The sequence below is a fragment of the Metopolophium dirhodum genome, chromosome 1, assembly GCF_019925205.1.
Source record: "Metopolophium dirhodum isolate CAU chromosome 1, ASM1992520v1, whole genome shotgun sequence".
Classification (NCBI taxonomy): Eukaryota; Metazoa; Arthropoda; class Insecta; order Hemiptera; family Aphididae; genus Metopolophium; species Metopolophium dirhodum.
In genome coordinates, this window is record NC_083560.1 from 42647077 (window position 1) to 42663970 (window position 16894).

Here is a 16894-nt window from a genome sequence, read left to right on the forward strand (position 1 = left end):
TGACGACGGTACTAAAAAAGTTTTTATAGGTATTATATTATACGTATAGCAATCGGCAGTATTTTGATTTCTAAATCAGTAAACTCTTAAATTGTCAAATGCGTATAGTCGAAAAACAAGGAATTCTACTTCCCCTTATTTGTATACTAACACTATTGTGGAGTCAATAGTCATTGATTAAATAATAAATATCCACTTATATTTTAAATTGTTTATAACATAGTAAACTATTAATAGTGTCATCCTCTGACTAATTACCGATTTAGAAATCAAAATACTGCTGACCAGAGCCGGACTGGGTCAAAATTTTTTACCGGAAAAATAAAATTCGGCCCACTTAGTCATACCTATAAAAACAACCCTAAAAATTATTTAAGAATTTTAAGAATTTGAACACTTAATATTATTATTAAAAATATAAAAATTATAAATTGGTTAGTACAAAGAAATGTTATCATTTTTATTTTAAATACATATAAAATTTTATTCCAGAGACCAGAATACACATTAAGGGTCCCGTTGCCAGTTTTTCAAATTTTCCACAATTCTATAAAATTTGAAAATTAAATTTTATATTTTAGTTTCCACCTCAATTATAATACTTTATAATTTATAAGACTTATATTTATTTATAAGACTTTTCCACTAATCTACTACCCGGTACCTATTTAGGGGAGGTTGATAAGGGTGTATTATATCGAAAAAATTACTTTACGGGAATAACTCTCAAGCTTTGTAGAATTGTCAAATTTTGATGACTATCTTTTTACCTGAAAGAAAAAGACTTCCTACAGCTTGCATCGATCTCTGATTTTGTATTTAATTTACAAATTGTATTCAAAAATTTGTAAAAAATTTTTTTTATCTTGTATTTTTTTAGACATATTATAAAGTTAAAATATTGAAAAACAGAAATCGATTCGGGCTGTAAAATATTTCTCCCTAGCAATCAAAAAAAAAAAATTATGAATTTTGGTTGATTCTACAAGGCCGTTATTGTTATCCCCGCAGAGTGTATTTTTGAGGACAAAATGGTATCGGCACCGGGCGCCTTAATACATATTAAGCAATTTGTTAAGGTTTGAGCGTCTTTTGCGAAATTGTGTCCACCAAGCACATTATTATACCTTAATTCAGCCACTACGGCGGCACCGGAATAGGTGGGAATTTGTGTGATGATAATTGTCGTACATTTTAGGCGGTGCTCACGTTGGTTACGATAAGGTAGGGATTACCGATTAACGAAGACAATAATATGACACAAGCATCTTTTTTTGACAATTTATACATTTTTTCACATTTATTTTGAGGAATTTCCTTAATTCTAAAATGCGTCTATGTCTGTCGACAGGATGAGCCATACCCGATAAACCTAAAAAAAAAACCGTCCTTATGATGACAAGCGGACCATCGCGGACCACTCCCGGTATCTCACCTGCCCAGTCCGGCCCTGCATGCCGCGGACTGCCGAGGACCCGTTCTCATTTTTATTATTAAAATTTTAACTTAAGAAAATCTAGAAAAACAGTTTTGAACAAGTCGTATAATTTCTGACAGCTCTTCTGTTATTAAGAAAATGCCGACTGATATTGACGAAAAATTCAAAAAGGGGGGTGGGGTTGTGACGACCCACCATATTGCCGCCGTCCCTGTACATAATTATATTAATTTTCTGTAGACAAAAAATTCAATCGTTCGGTGACATTTTTATTATTCGTTTTTTATTATTTTAATAGTAGCCCTCTCAGACTACATGTCTTAAATGTCCTGTGACCCTAGTACATAGTGCGTCCGATAGTTGGTTATGCTCAAGGTCGATACGATAGATCGACACGGAAAAAAGATGTTTGCACCAGTAACATATTCATGGGGGTCCAAGGGGTATGAACCGCATCGCCGCCGAAACCGTACAAGGAGAAGCAACGAACACCGTCCTGCGACCCTGGTACCTAGTGCGTCCGATGGATAAGCAAAACGTCCAATCAGAGAAAAAAAAGACCAATTTAATAATTATTGCTACTGTTAATTTTACATTTTTATTTATTATTACTTTTTGTATTTGTTGATTAATCACACATTATATTTCTATATCTGTTATTATAAATAATAATTATTGTATAGGGAAATATTGCAAGTTATTGGTTGCTAAAAAAAAGTAATAATAACCAATAACCACAATATCGTCACCTACCACCTACGTATTCAGTAAATTCACTAATGTAAATATTAGTATGCTATAACATAGTAATATATGGTAACTATGCAGTGGCGTACCTAGGATTTTGTTTTAGGGGCCCAATATTTTTTTACATCACTACATATTTTTATAAAAACACTTATATTAGTATAATGGTATTTAAAAATATATTATTAATTATTATGTATTATATAAGAATACGCACATAAACAAAGTATTAAAATTAAAAATATTTATTTAAATACCAAAAAAATATAATTAAAAGTAGTGTTTTATAAACGAAATTGTAAACGTCTCGAATGTTGTTTTTCAAACAAATCTATTACTTCTTCTGGTTTTATATAAAAGTATAATATAATTAAATATTAATTATCAAAACAAAATCAGAAACCTGCATTTTTCGTGATTATAAGTATTATGTCACAATTAAATTCTTACACATCTTTTGGGCCATGGGGAGGGGGCAGGCCCTTCTGGCCCCCTTTTTAAATCTGCCACTGCAATTATGGTATTATTAATTATTATTTTTCTCATTAGCAATTTAATCATTTAATTTTAAAATAATGAATTCCTAATTATTACAATAACCAAGTTTTAACATTGATATTAAGGCATAAGTAGTAATAATAACAATATGCGACCATTATGTATAATAACTCCATTAGGAATTAATATGGTAATTAGTTTAACAACTAAGTTTAATATGAGTAAAGGATATGATTATGTTAAGAAACCTAATATGATAAGTTGAATTTCATTACATTTGTGCGCAGGGGTGGATTTACACATAGGCCACCAAGACACGTGCCTAGGGTGCAATATTTTTTGGAGTGCAATTTTTAGTTAATTTTTACTTTTTACTTTTTAGTTTTTCATAATTTCATAATTATATTTACCTAAATTTATATTTTATATTAATTTTTTTTTGTTTACAACATGCTAGAAAGTGGAGAATGGCTCACGTAGTTACGTCGCAGTAACGATTTAATTTATAAGCTATAATAACCTTGCCGTTTGAGTTTAACCCTGCGACCGGCGCGTGGCCACCAAACTAGTCTATTCTTAGAATACAGGAATTAATTCTAGAAATCAGATGTCTTGATAAAGTAATTAATAATAATAAACATTGCGACGATGCGCGAAGCTGGCACTGTCGCCCGTCTCCTGCCAGTGCATACTGCTTAGAAATTTGCTAATCGATTACGACTATAGAGACTAGAGTGCTCACCACTTTAATCAGTACCTACCTGGTTACCTATAAGAAAACATCAATTACAATACTAAAGATTAAACATGGGAGCACGCCAATGTACGGATCGCTAGTGTTGTAATGCCTAGGGGCGGAAAATGGTAAGCCCCTGTTTGTGTGTCAAACTTATGAATATAATATTTATTTATATAGATAATCGTTACAAACTTCAAATTTTGAATGTCTTTAACAGCTTAAAACGAGTGTAAATAATAGAAAATGATAAAAACATTTTGTAAAATATCAAATATCTTAATATACGTAATATATTATAGAATATTTTTTTATAGTGACACTAAAGATCAAAATTGGTTTTGTCAAAACCCAGTTTTGCATAAAACTCCCAGGTTCATTTTTTTTTTTTTTGTTTTTCCCGATGTTTTAGTAAAATATGTGTATATGGATTTTTTTTACTTTTACATCCTAAAGACCAACTAAATTTACTTTTCTATGAAAAATGATGCTCAATTAGAAGCAACCAAGCATTTTCACTGACCAAAAGGTGTTGATACACATGATAAAAATTAAAGAACCACACAAAATTGTAAAACTAATCCATTCATGAATCTAAAATACGATCTAATAGCTCAAAACAATTCAAAATATTTTAGAAATTTTATCAGGTATAGGCATTGATAAAATTAATATTCAGTAAAATTTTAATGTATCTACAGTGATTTATTTTTGAATTACAACAATATAAGAAAATCGTTACATGAGAAATCGAGTGAATATCCAATTTTGAATTAGTATGAACGACTAACGCTCATAAAAATGTAATTTGACTTGCACGTAGACATTTTTTTTTTTTATTAAGGTAGACAAACTTATGGATAATCTTGTATTACATTTTCAAATCTTAGATTTAAAAAGCAAAAGGTGGATGTCACTCTGCTATACAGTAGGTTACAAGTGGGTCACTGTAATGGACAGTGTTAAATTTGAGTTCAATGATAAAATATCATTGTATAAGAAAAACGATTCTGAGCGAAAGTCAGTCAACCTATGATATTAACAAGTATATTTGATGATATTATTGTGAATAAAGTAATTTATATATAACATATTTACGTGGAACCTTGTTTTAAATTTTGAATCCTTAGCTATAAAAGTTGAACATTTTATAAATTTTTAACTAAAAAACAACTATTAAATTATAAATTTTGTCAACATTTGAACTTTAAATGTTTATAAAAAAAAATTGTGCCTATGTATTTTTAATATTTTTCAACTGCTATTAAAACAATATATCAGGAGCCTTATATTAAATTTTATTGATATTTATAGAAAAAAAAACTAAAAAATTGAAAACTGACTATGTCCGTAAACAGCTCAAAAAGAGTCAAATTATTTTCAAAATTGTATGGTGTATGGAAAATACTAATATAAATATTCAGTGAAATTTTCAAGTATCTACAGTTATACGTTTTTTAATTACAACAAAATAAGAAAATCGTTAGACGAGATCTCAAAAGAATATCGAATGTTGTAAAAATATGAATTTCAAACGCTCATAAAAATTTAATTTGACTTTCTTGTAGACATTTTTTTTTTTGATAAAGATAGACAAACTTATATACTATTATCTTGTATTACATTTTCAAATCTTAGATTTAAAAAGAAAAAATTTTATGAATTCTCAACTCAAAATAATTTGGTAATTTTCGTGATTTTTTCCGTATTTTGTCAAGATTTGAACTTTAAATGCTTATAAATAAAAACTGTGACTAAGGATTTTTAATTTTTTTCATCTGCCTTTGAAACAATAACCTAGGAGCCTTCTATTAAATTTTCAAGCTTTTTTACCCAACAGATAAAATTTTATCTGCTCAAAATAAGTCAAAATATTTGCAAAATGTTATGGTGTATAGAAAATGCTAATATAAACATTCGGTCAAAATTTCATGTACCTACGGTCATTTATTTTAGAGTTGCACCAAAAACCAAAATCGATTTTCTCAAAAACCTAACCAACTAGATTCACTTTCCTATCAGAAAAGTTATTGTTGAAGAAAATCCAAGCACTTTTACTGTCCTAAAAGGTGATGACACAAAAAAAAGTAAATAACAAATAAAATAACAAAAAAAAAAAACACACATCATTGTAAAATTAATACATTCATCGCTTCGCTCAGAATCTAAAATTTAAATTCAAGGGATATTTTCGTTTTTAGACCACGTTATCATTTTGTTATTAATTTATTATAAAAAACAAAATTGTTATCATAAATATATAATTTTATCATCAATTAAAATAAATACATTACATTCAGACATATCAATATATTTATAATATTAATAAAGCTATATAGGTATTTGCATCCATATATTTTAAAATACAGAACTTTCGCGTAAAAGACGGACATTTGGCCACCCTAGATATATCACACATATAAATGGGATAGTTGTTTTAACTATTTGTAACTAATCATGTAGTTGATGTTATTTTTACTACATATGAGTATAGCAATAAACTAATAACAATATTAAGAACAAAATAAGGGGATATTATATTTATTTACATTTTTATTTATATGTATGCACAGGAATTTGAAGTACTACAATTAATTATTTTCCCTGTATTTATTTATTTATTCATAATTTAGAAGACAAGTGCCTAACCTTTAACTAATATAAGAATTAAGGTAGGTGTAGGTGATGCAGCCTGCAATTAAAATGAATAATTAAGTAACAGTAGTACTATAAAAAATTTAACTAATATAGGTGCCTAAACAATACAGTTAACAGATTTCTAAGTCCTACTATTATGGTTACAATTACAATTCATTTACTAATTAATACGATTATCTTACCTAAATAGTCAAAAAAAAATAGACACTTAGATCTCCATTTAAGTGGAGAATTGCCAATTAAATTTATGGGCTGTCTATTTTTAATTAAACAGCACATTTATTTTGAATGTGTATATGGACCTCATCACAAATGGACTTATACTTACTGTATTTTAAAATTTCCAAATATTATAAATATATTAATATGTCTGAATGTAATCAAATACTATAGATTAGAATACGGGAAGCTCTTAGATTTGCTAGGGGACACTGTAGCGCTCCATATTATAGTAGGTTGCCCATATAAGCCCCTTAATTTTTCTTTTTTAGACACCGATAACTATTAACTGATAAGTTATTAGTACAAAAGAACAACTACTTAGCTTTTTTCTAATTTTTAAATTAAGTCCAATAGTCCATTAGCCTTTAGGTACTTAATATTATTTTGTTATTAGTGTTAAAATATAGAAATATATACATAGTTTATAATAAAACTTGCAATACATCATTACCATTCACCTGTATCAAGTGTATGGCTGTATGGATTATGGACACTGGATTACTAAAACAAGGTTTATTTCATAGAGCAATACTTGATGGTTAGCTTATTGTTCTTACAATAATTTGATATAGTTCTACACAGTTATACGGGTCTTAAGTTTTAAACATTTTAATGATATCGATTAGTTGTGAAAAAATAATTATATAATTATCACAAAATATTGATTATACTAACTAAAAAATATGTACAGTGAGAAATGTGTGACATAAAGATTAATACAAAATATTATTAAAACAATATAAAAAATTTAGGTACCTACTAAATATTTACAATAGTGTACACCATCATTACAAGTCATTATATTATGTACAATGTACAAATACAAAATAATAAAAGAAATAGAACTTAGGTATGAGAACATTATAAAATATGTAGGAACAATATTTTTATATTAATTATGATATAATATGTTAAATTAATAATTAGGTGTATAATATAATACAATATTGGTAAAATTAAAGATAATACATTTTACAATTTGATTAATATACAATATATTGATAAACAAATGAACAATTTTTTTAAATTTTTTTTTTTTGAATGCATTTTGAAGACATCAATGTTGTTATTGCTATTTTTTATGAAACTATTTATTAATACATTTAAAATTTTTTTTAAGAATTAGGTCTTACATGCATCACATATATTTAATATAATATTAAAACAATATCAACAATTTTTATTATTTCTTTTCGAACACAGGTTTTATTTTTTAACAAAAGTGACTATATTTAAATTAAATATACACGTAACTTTTTTTGCAAATTCCAATGTGTTTTTAAATGGATATAATAAATTGGAATTTTGATACGATTTCATTTCTATGTGTGTATTTTTCAGGTTGACTTGAGAATTATCCTCACTTTTGTCTGTTACATCAATAATAATTATTACTTTATTAGAGTAATTTCGTAAGGTATGGAAAAATAATCAATTATCTTAATGCTGATATCATTATTCATTGATATAATATTATGTTGTTTAATAATTATTGTTTTGGTATTTTGCATACAACAAAATATGTACCAATGTATATTGTACCCATTATAATATAATAGTAATCTATATTTTAATACCTATTTTATATTATTGATTTATGGCGCCAAATTATTTGTTTTAAAGTGATAAGGAGAAAGGGGCTGATAGGCAATCACATACATTTTGGAGCGCTATGACGCGCCAGCTGCAGGTTTCTACAGAGCTTCTCGTATTCTAATCTATAGTATTTGATGTAATGTATTTATTTTAATTGATGATAAAATTATATTTATGATAACAATTTTGTTTTTGATAATTACAAAATTATAACGGCGGTGGTGGTCTAATCGACTGCGTTTAGACAGACCCGTAGAAATCGTGTTACCGATAATCTTTATCATATATCAAGCGACTGCAGCAAACTCGCGTTTGTGATTTTAATGCCGGCAGTACACATATTTCGCCGAGACTTAAGGCGTGGCGAGAAAGCGCGAGTGCACGCAGTAGACACAGGCACTTGCATACTTGTTCAGGATTTCAGTTTTGACTTTTGAGTGAACATGGACGCTGTCGAGGTGGCCGCTGCTACAGCCTATTGTGCATTTGCGTACCATGATAACGTTCTCCGCTTATTCGAGCCCACGCATAAATGACTATTTTTTTGTCTTTGTGAAGATTAAGCTTACGGTTCCATATAACAGGTTCATCTTGGTACAACTCCAAAAACTTAAACGTTAATTCGTTTGTCCAATCACACAACAAAAAACAAGTTTTGGAGTTCTTGTCTTTGAACACTTTGACCGAGGTATGTTCATAAATTATAATAGTTGGGCTTTTTACTTTTGAATGTTTGTAATGGAGGGTATTGATATTAGGTACCTATTATTCATTTTTACTTTTGTGTACCTAATCAGTATTATCGTTGTACAAGGATTGTTCCAAATAGTTCATAGCAAACCTACACGCTCATTATAATTTTTAAACGGTGGTGGTGCGCACTCTTTGATTTACACAAGTGCGATGGGTGCCCATGCAGTTGGCCCCGACATTTATTAAAGAACAATAATTACAAATATTTTAAACATTTTCTTTAATATATTAATATTGTTTTCCAAATAGCTGTATTGTTCTACTAAATAGACCAAAATCTCTGCCAAACGCCGATAGACAATAATAAATATATGGTTGCCCTTTTTAAAATAAATATACATTTGCGCATGTATTCGTAAAAGTGAAGTTATATGTTTCATTTGTCAGATAATTCGGAAAAACGGTGATGGTGCAATCATGCAAAACTAGTGGGTCCCTATATTTGTTGTTATTTTTTATCACTTTTATTGAGTATCATATTCCAGTGGCTGGCGTTGGTAGTTTGGAAACAACAATTCCGTTATCATACTCTGCACAGTTTAAAAATAATAAAACTATCTAGTGTTACAATTCAACATTCTTTATTATATAAAGAAATGATTTATAACATAAATTAACTATTAATGTGCAATTATTAAAATAGTTCATACTGTTAAACCTGTGTATGGTGAATATCCTGATTCTTTCAGCTTGTCATTCTCTATGATTCTTTAAATATAAAAAAAGAATTTCAACATATTATGCTAGTCCATCACAATTATACCTTAGTCTATGTTTTCTGATAAGATCGTAGATCTATTATTTCTAAAATAACTATAATAATCATAAAGAATACATTTATAGGAACCAATAGGGAAGTAGGTAAAAGAGTTTAAAGAGCTATTTATTCTATATTTACCTTATTATTAATGTAACATTAATGAAATAATTAATTCCGAAACCCACAAACATATCAGTTATATAAACTGCTTAATAATGCACCAAAATAAGATCGTGACCAAAATCATTTGCTACCTTTGTTTTAAGAAGTCCTAACCTTTTTCATATCTAATATTTATTTTATTTATTTTATTTTAATAGGTTTATTTTCAACCAAGTTGTATTAAAAATGTAAGTTTTGTAACAACCAATCATAAAATGGAAAAGCGAAAAAAAGACAGGCAATCAATTTTATTATGGAATAGCTTATATAATAAAGTTACAGAATTTGAAGAATTAAAAATAGTAACTGTTGAAATTGAAGGCAACTGGTAATTTTTTTAGTACATAATTAAGAAATAATGCACTTGAATTATATTATACACAACATGCAACAAGTGTAACTTTTATAAATTATGTTTTGTGGTTATTTAGGTTCAGAGGGAAACTAATTAGTTACAATGAATTTAAAACTGAAAATACCTTAATTCAATTAATTGATTATGGCAATTTCTATGAAACTAAATTAGAGAATCTGTTTGTCATTCCATATTATTTTATATATGAACCATTAGTAAGTAAAAGTTATTTACATTTTAAACGCCTACATTTAATTTTTCACTTAATGTATAATAAGTTTTGTATTCTAGGTTTTACCAGTCACATTCAAAGATTTTATTCTGAAGAAAACAAAATTTTCTATAAAACCCCTTCTGTCAGAGACTGTAAATATTTATATTTATTAGTTTTTATTGTATATTTTATAATTATTTATTTATTCTTAGAAACTACATGAAGGAGTTGTTCTTGTTGATGTCAAATGCAATGATAGAAAGTTGGAAAATTGTGTTAATGAAAAACAATTATTAGAATCAAAAAAAGAGTAAGTTATTAACTTTAATATTATTTAGTAAATGTATATTTTATTATTGTTACCAATGAATAGTTAAAATTGTATAGTATAAAAGTCTTTATTTTGAATCCCACTCTTTTAGTACTTTATACAAATTTAAAATGGTATGATTTCTAGACATTTTTTCTTGTTAATTTTAATAGAGCCCTTAATTCATTATTTTCATTATAAAATAATTAAAGTAATGCTCTACAGGTACTTCCGTTGATAACCTTCGTTTTTTATAATTGACATATATGTTCTAATTGTTGTAAAGGTTTGCAGCAATAAAGCCTGTCTTCAAACCTACGGACATTTTAGGCTGAAATAATGTATAAATAATATATTTTATGAATTTTATAAATGTTTAATTGGTGATCAAAACCAAAATTGTATGAATTTTGCCCAATGAAAAAAAGAAAGTTAAGCATCAATGCTCTGAAGGTTCTTGGGCGTACAACTCATTTTCAGTTTACATTATGCCTCTATTGTTACTACAAGTTTCTTTAATTTATTTATTTTTAAATATGTTTTAGCATTGACTCTGCTAATGATTCAAAAATTATAAGTGTAAAAAATAATATAACCAATCGCCATGATAATAACGAATTAAGGTAAATATAATTTTCTTCTATCAAAGTACTTCTTGATTAATATGTTCATAGAAAAACTTATATTTACAGCTCATATGTATCTAGAACTCTCAGAAAAGGTAGCTTCATTAGCGAAAAAAATCTGAACAATGTGCCATTAAAAAATGAGGATTATTGCATTTTGACTTATTTTGAAGATTTTACTTGTTTGTATGTTGGAAAAGCTATAAAATGTGGCAATACTGGCAGTTACAATTTCGTTGATTATGATACTCTATTAAACACTGCTAATAGTACAGGTAAACCAAATTTATATTTCTTGCTGGTCAAATCGTTAAAATAAATTGAGAAATTTGTATATTCTAAACAGTTGAGTTTTGTAGTTATATTATTTTTGTTACTTTTTCATTTTTTTCAAACATATAATTTAATCATCTAAGACTACTTGTAAATTGGTGTTTCATTAACCACATATTTTATATTTTAATATTCAAAGAGTTCACCTTAACATGATGATAATTTATCGCTGCATCGACTATTTACATATTCCAAAATGCTATTCTTTGAAATAACTTCATATTATCGTTTCTGTCTAAGTCATCTGTAGATTGCATATGGTCAAAAAAATCAATCAACCTAACCTTTGGAAATAAATAACCGATAAGTGATGGTTATTACCTATTATTTTTAATAACATTTTGAGTATAACCTTAAAACACCATATTTAATAATCAAAATTGTAGCCATACTAACTAGTATAGTTTTCATATAGCAACAATAGGTAGTTGGAGATAACCAATAAGTACCTTAATTTGATATTCACAATTATTTTATGTCATAAACTACAAAACAATTAATTTATATATATACTTTTTTATTACTAGATAAAATACTAAAATATAATCCAGCTGTGGGAGACATGGTCAAAGTTTTTTTCATCTGTAAATGATGGTTTATATAGAGCAAAAATATTAAAAAATAATAAAGATTGTTATAATGTTTTCTACATTGATTTTGGAAACATTGAAAGATTCAAATGTTGTATATGAATTGGCTGATGAATTGAAGAAGGTATTTTTTCTTATACTTTTAATTAATTTTTTCATTTTTAATGATTTATGTTTTGTTATGATCAAGTTTCCTATGGTTTTTACCCATACTACCAAAATTTGAGTCAAGTCTGTTTTCCAGTTAATAATACAAATATAATTACTATTTATGCATGTATAGTCTAACCTATATTTCTATTTATTTTTATTTGTACAATTTCAGCCTGGAATAGCTGTTAAAATAGGACTCGGTGATTTAAAAAATATTCAAACAACTGAACAAATTAAAGATATGTTTCAAACATTTTGTGACGTCGGAAAGCCATTTATGATTGTACGTAATGTATACTATACCTACTTAAAATTATTTGAAAATGGATACGTATCTTATAATTTTATAATTATTATTAATCATCTAAAAATAAAATATCATAATAAATATAATTTGTTAATTGTAGCAATAATGTTAATAATCAATCTATTAATTCATACAATGCAATTTTATTATAATTATTTGATACTTAATAAGAATACAAATATTTTTAGTTCAAATAGTATTTTACATACAGTGTTATAGATATTATATATTATATTAGGGTGGTCCTTATTTTTCATTTTTCATTTTTTTGAGATTACCCCCCCCCCCCTAAAAAGGTTCAATTACCTAAAAAAACCATACAAAAAAAGTTTCATGCAAATTCTTTAATTTTAACACGTGCCGCAAAAGCTCCAAAGTTACAAAAATAGAACATTTTCAATATTCAAATTTTTTTTTGATATTCTTAAACATAACTTTGGAAATAAAAATGTTATAAAAAATCGGTTAAGATACAATGATAGAAAACTAAATTTACTAAAAGATTAGATTCCAAATATTTTATTTTTTCAAATATTTTAATCAGAAAATAAAAAAAAAAATCATGAAAATTGAGATATTTTCACAGCATAACATACAAATAATCATGAAAACAATTTACAATAAATAAATAACATAGTGACTTACTAATATCTTTAACATATTTTAAATATAAATGATACAACTAATTACTGTAACTAATTACTTATTACTGTATAACTTGCGTAAGTGTTTCTTTTCTGTGGTCAGGATATTTTTTGCAATAATCACTAACAACTTGTAATAGATATTGTTTTTGAGATTCATCTTTGGTTATTTTGTTGTTATAATCTTCTATAAGTTTTACTCCTCTTTCTGCAACATCATTTATAACGGGAATATTTTTTAAAATTGACAGAGCTTTATTATAATCTTCATTATTTGCCCACATTAATGGGTCTTCGTTCAAAAAAGTGGTATTGATTGCAAATCGTTTAAATAGTTTTTTAGTATTGACACATATAAAATCATCAATTTCCTTTTCTAATAACTCGTTTGTATTTTTTGCAGATATAATTAAACGTTGTGCATTTGAATTTATTTCTGATGAACATTCGTCGTTGTTTAGAGCATGAATCATTTTTCTTTTAGTCTCCAGTGGCACAGCCTCATCGAAAAAAGCAAATGCGCATAATTCCGCCGATAAATACCATAAGTGACCACAAAACTTTTTAACTGCATTCTGAGATATATCTTTATCTATAGAGACATAATGTAAAAGATCTTTCATAAAAGTCAAGTCTTGTAAAGGAGCTTTGATTGAAGATGGTGAATTAAACCATACTTTTATGTATAACTGTACAATAAAAATGCAAATACTTCTTAAGGCACTTTCTTCTTTGGGTGTTAATTTAAACTGTTCACAAAATAAATATATTTTTAAGCTATAAATAGCTTTGGCCATCCACCGAGCATGATGGATGGCACCTGGTATTTTAAAGCTATTATCATTTGAAAGTTTTCCACCCAAAAAAATTACTGTTAATTCTAGTAACTCTCGATAATCATCTCTTGGCTGCTTTTCTAATAGCCGATCTTTAGAAAATTTAATAATTTCGTCACATACATCATTTACAGAATCCATTACATTACTATTTTGTATGCCAGAATTAAAATTGTTAGGATTAATTGTTCTCCAGGCTTGTTGGAACCTTTTAAAAATTTCCACGTCTGGGCCCGATGTTGCCCCAAATTTTAAATCGAACACACTTTTCAATATAATTTCATATATATGATGGCGGCATGGTAAATATACTATTTCGCGTTCTAACAGTTGTTCAAGCAAAACACAAGCTCCATTTAAGCGACCTGTATTTGATGCTGTAGTATCGGAACAAAGTGCTTGTACATTTTCATCTAAACACCAATCTACAAGCGTTTGGTATACTGCATTGGCTTGTTCACGTCCAGTTCCACTATTTAGCGGCGGGACACCTAGAAGTTGTTCACGGCCATTTACAGACGCGATTATAGGCAGCCTATCGACTAAGCCTTTCCCAGTTAAATTTGGAAGAAGTTTTCCGTCCCAGTGTATAACAACTGCGTCTTCCTTAGCTAAATTATAGTCACGACGTATTTTTTCAGCACGTTGCTTACGGTATTTTATGCGAGATCGTCGTATCGATGATCGGTTTACAATAAGTTCATTAACATTATTACCTAAAGCTTCTGCAGTAGCAATGAAAAGATGTACAGCATTCCGGTCACTGATTTTACATTTGTCCAACACGATTGCAAGTTTTTCGGAGACAAAGTCATCGTACCCTCTGATTGGCTTGAAATATTTACTTGATGGACCGGGAATATCTTCATGTACAAATGCATCATTGTCCGCATCGTCACATTCGTCAGAACTACTGGACGACAGAAGTTCTACAGTTTTACCTGAAATTGATTTATTATTATTATACACACAACACTTTTAATATAGTACTATAGTAGTTATAAATTATTATTTTAGACTAAAAACTTACTTGAAGCTTCAAATTCATTACGAGCACGATCTTTTCTTTTATTTGTCGCTTGTTTCCAATCCTCTATGGTTTTTTTCTTTTTTATTTGTTTTTTGATCAATACCAAGCAATGATCCAGTTCGACCTTTCTGTCTCTGGGCAATTAAAAATGCTCTATCTTCTTCATTAGACATTAAATCTAAAGCGTTTGCGTTTGATATATCGAATAAATCGTCTAGCTTTGATACAAACTGCGTATTTTTTTCCATTTGAGTTGTACTTTTTCTATATTCTGACTTTTGCAAATTTCTCCACTCTTGGTATAAATCCTCCAACTTGGTCACACATTTTTGTTCTGTTTTTGTTGGTATAGATTTTTTTTAAAAGAGTTAAATTTGGTTATTGTATTTTGGATATTGTATTAATTGATTATATTAATCCACCGTAGGGGGAATTAAGTAAAAACGACAAATTTCGTATAACTTTGATACTTAAGAGTTTAATCATACATTTACGTACAAACAGCACTGGATCCACGATCTACCGCAGGTAGATTGCCTACCTGATAATCTACTGCTGTAAATCAGAATTTTTATTCCAGGCAACAGAAAAGTTAAGATAAATTTTGAACACCATACACCGAATATTAAATAACGGATTGAACAAAGTTTGAGTCATATAGAGTTGGTACATTTAACTGGCAACGTAGTGCACGGGATCAGCTATTTTTGATAAAAATATATTTATCATTAATACCTCTCGAAACATTCCAATACGTTTTCACTAACCATTTTTTATATTTACTTGCCGATCACATTAAACAATAAAATTTGAATAAAAAATTATACATATCATCCTCCGGAGGCAAAATAAACAACCAATCACGGGCGAAGCTAGTGTTCATTATAATTTTAAAATAAAGTATTATTTAAATGTTTATTATATATATTATTTTTTTTAGGTGTTCAATGAAAACTCTGAAAATTGTCTAGAAAATGTCAAATTAAAAGTTATAGAAAATGGATCATATATTAATTCTAAATATTTAATGAAACGTACATCAACACAAACTGGTAATATTATTATCTAGTATCTATCTCTTATTTCATTTGTAGAATTAATAATAAATTAATATGTTTAAAATTTGTATCACCTACTATACTAGATACATCCAAAGTTATTGATCAACAGGCAAGATCACGAAGTTTAATTTTTTATAATGCTGCAGAATCTGATGGAAATAATGAAGATGACATATCTCTAATAAGATCTGTCTTACGTGTTATGACTCGTAATATTGCTCCAGCATTAGTCACTAGACTAGGAAAAAAAACAAGTGAACCTCGGCCACTTAAAGTTACTTTTCATGATCCATCAGATATTTTTATTGTACTTAAAAATAAATACAAACTGTGCACTTCATCTACATTCAGTTCCATTCAGATATCTACAGATCGTACTAAAATGCAACGAAATGAACTTCGTGATATCATAAAAAAACTCGATGAACGTAAAGCAGCCGGTGAATCCAACATAGTGTTGAAGTTTGACAAAGGCGTTCCAACCATTTCAAAATACTAGATTACTGAATACTAGTAATCGTTCTAGAGGTGGGGTTGTTCTCTTATCAATGAATAATAAATTTCATTATCGTTTATTACATTTACCCATCAGCCCAGTTAAACAAGTATTTGTCATTATTAAAATAAACAATAGTTATATTATAATATACCTACATATTTTTATTATGTATATTTTCCTCCTCATACTGATATCTCAATTTACACTGCACATTTTGATATTATTAATAATTTATAAATTTTTCTTTTCTGATTTAAATAATTTATCTGTAAATTCTCTTGTTACGTGTGACATTTATCATCCGGGCTTATAAATTTATTTTCCCATAATTATTATAAGTGAACCAATTGAATATAATTTATGCAT

General features: G+C 27.8%; 2 protein-coding genes across 2 annotated transcripts; both read left to right on the forward strand.

Annotated features, from left to right (window-relative positions):
• The first annotated feature begins 8338 nt into the window (after positions 1–8338).
• LOC132939048 (uncharacterized) lies at positions 8339–12116 on the forward strand. Its single transcript, XM_061006048.1, has 9 exons — positions 8339–8385; positions 8454–8583; positions 9729–9898; positions 10002–10140; positions 10217–10291; positions 10352–10449; positions 10995–11072; positions 11142–11350; positions 11936–12116. The coding sequence occupies exons 1-9, from the start codon at positions 8339–8341 to the stop codon at positions 11998–12000; spliced, it is 1011 nt and encodes a 336-aa protein (XP_060862031.1). The 3' UTR covers positions 12001–12116.
• Positions 11994–16613, forward strand: LOC132937403 (uncharacterized). The gene is made up of 4 exons (XM_061004219.1): positions 11994–12122; positions 12324–12434; positions 15909–16020; positions 16113–16613. Exons 1-4 carry the CDS (start codon positions 12048–12050, stop codon positions 16526–16528), a joined length of 714 nt encoding a protein of 237 aa, XP_060860202.1. The 5' UTR covers positions 11994–12047; the 3' UTR covers positions 16529–16613.
• The last annotated feature ends 281 nt before the right edge of the window (positions 16614–16894 follow it).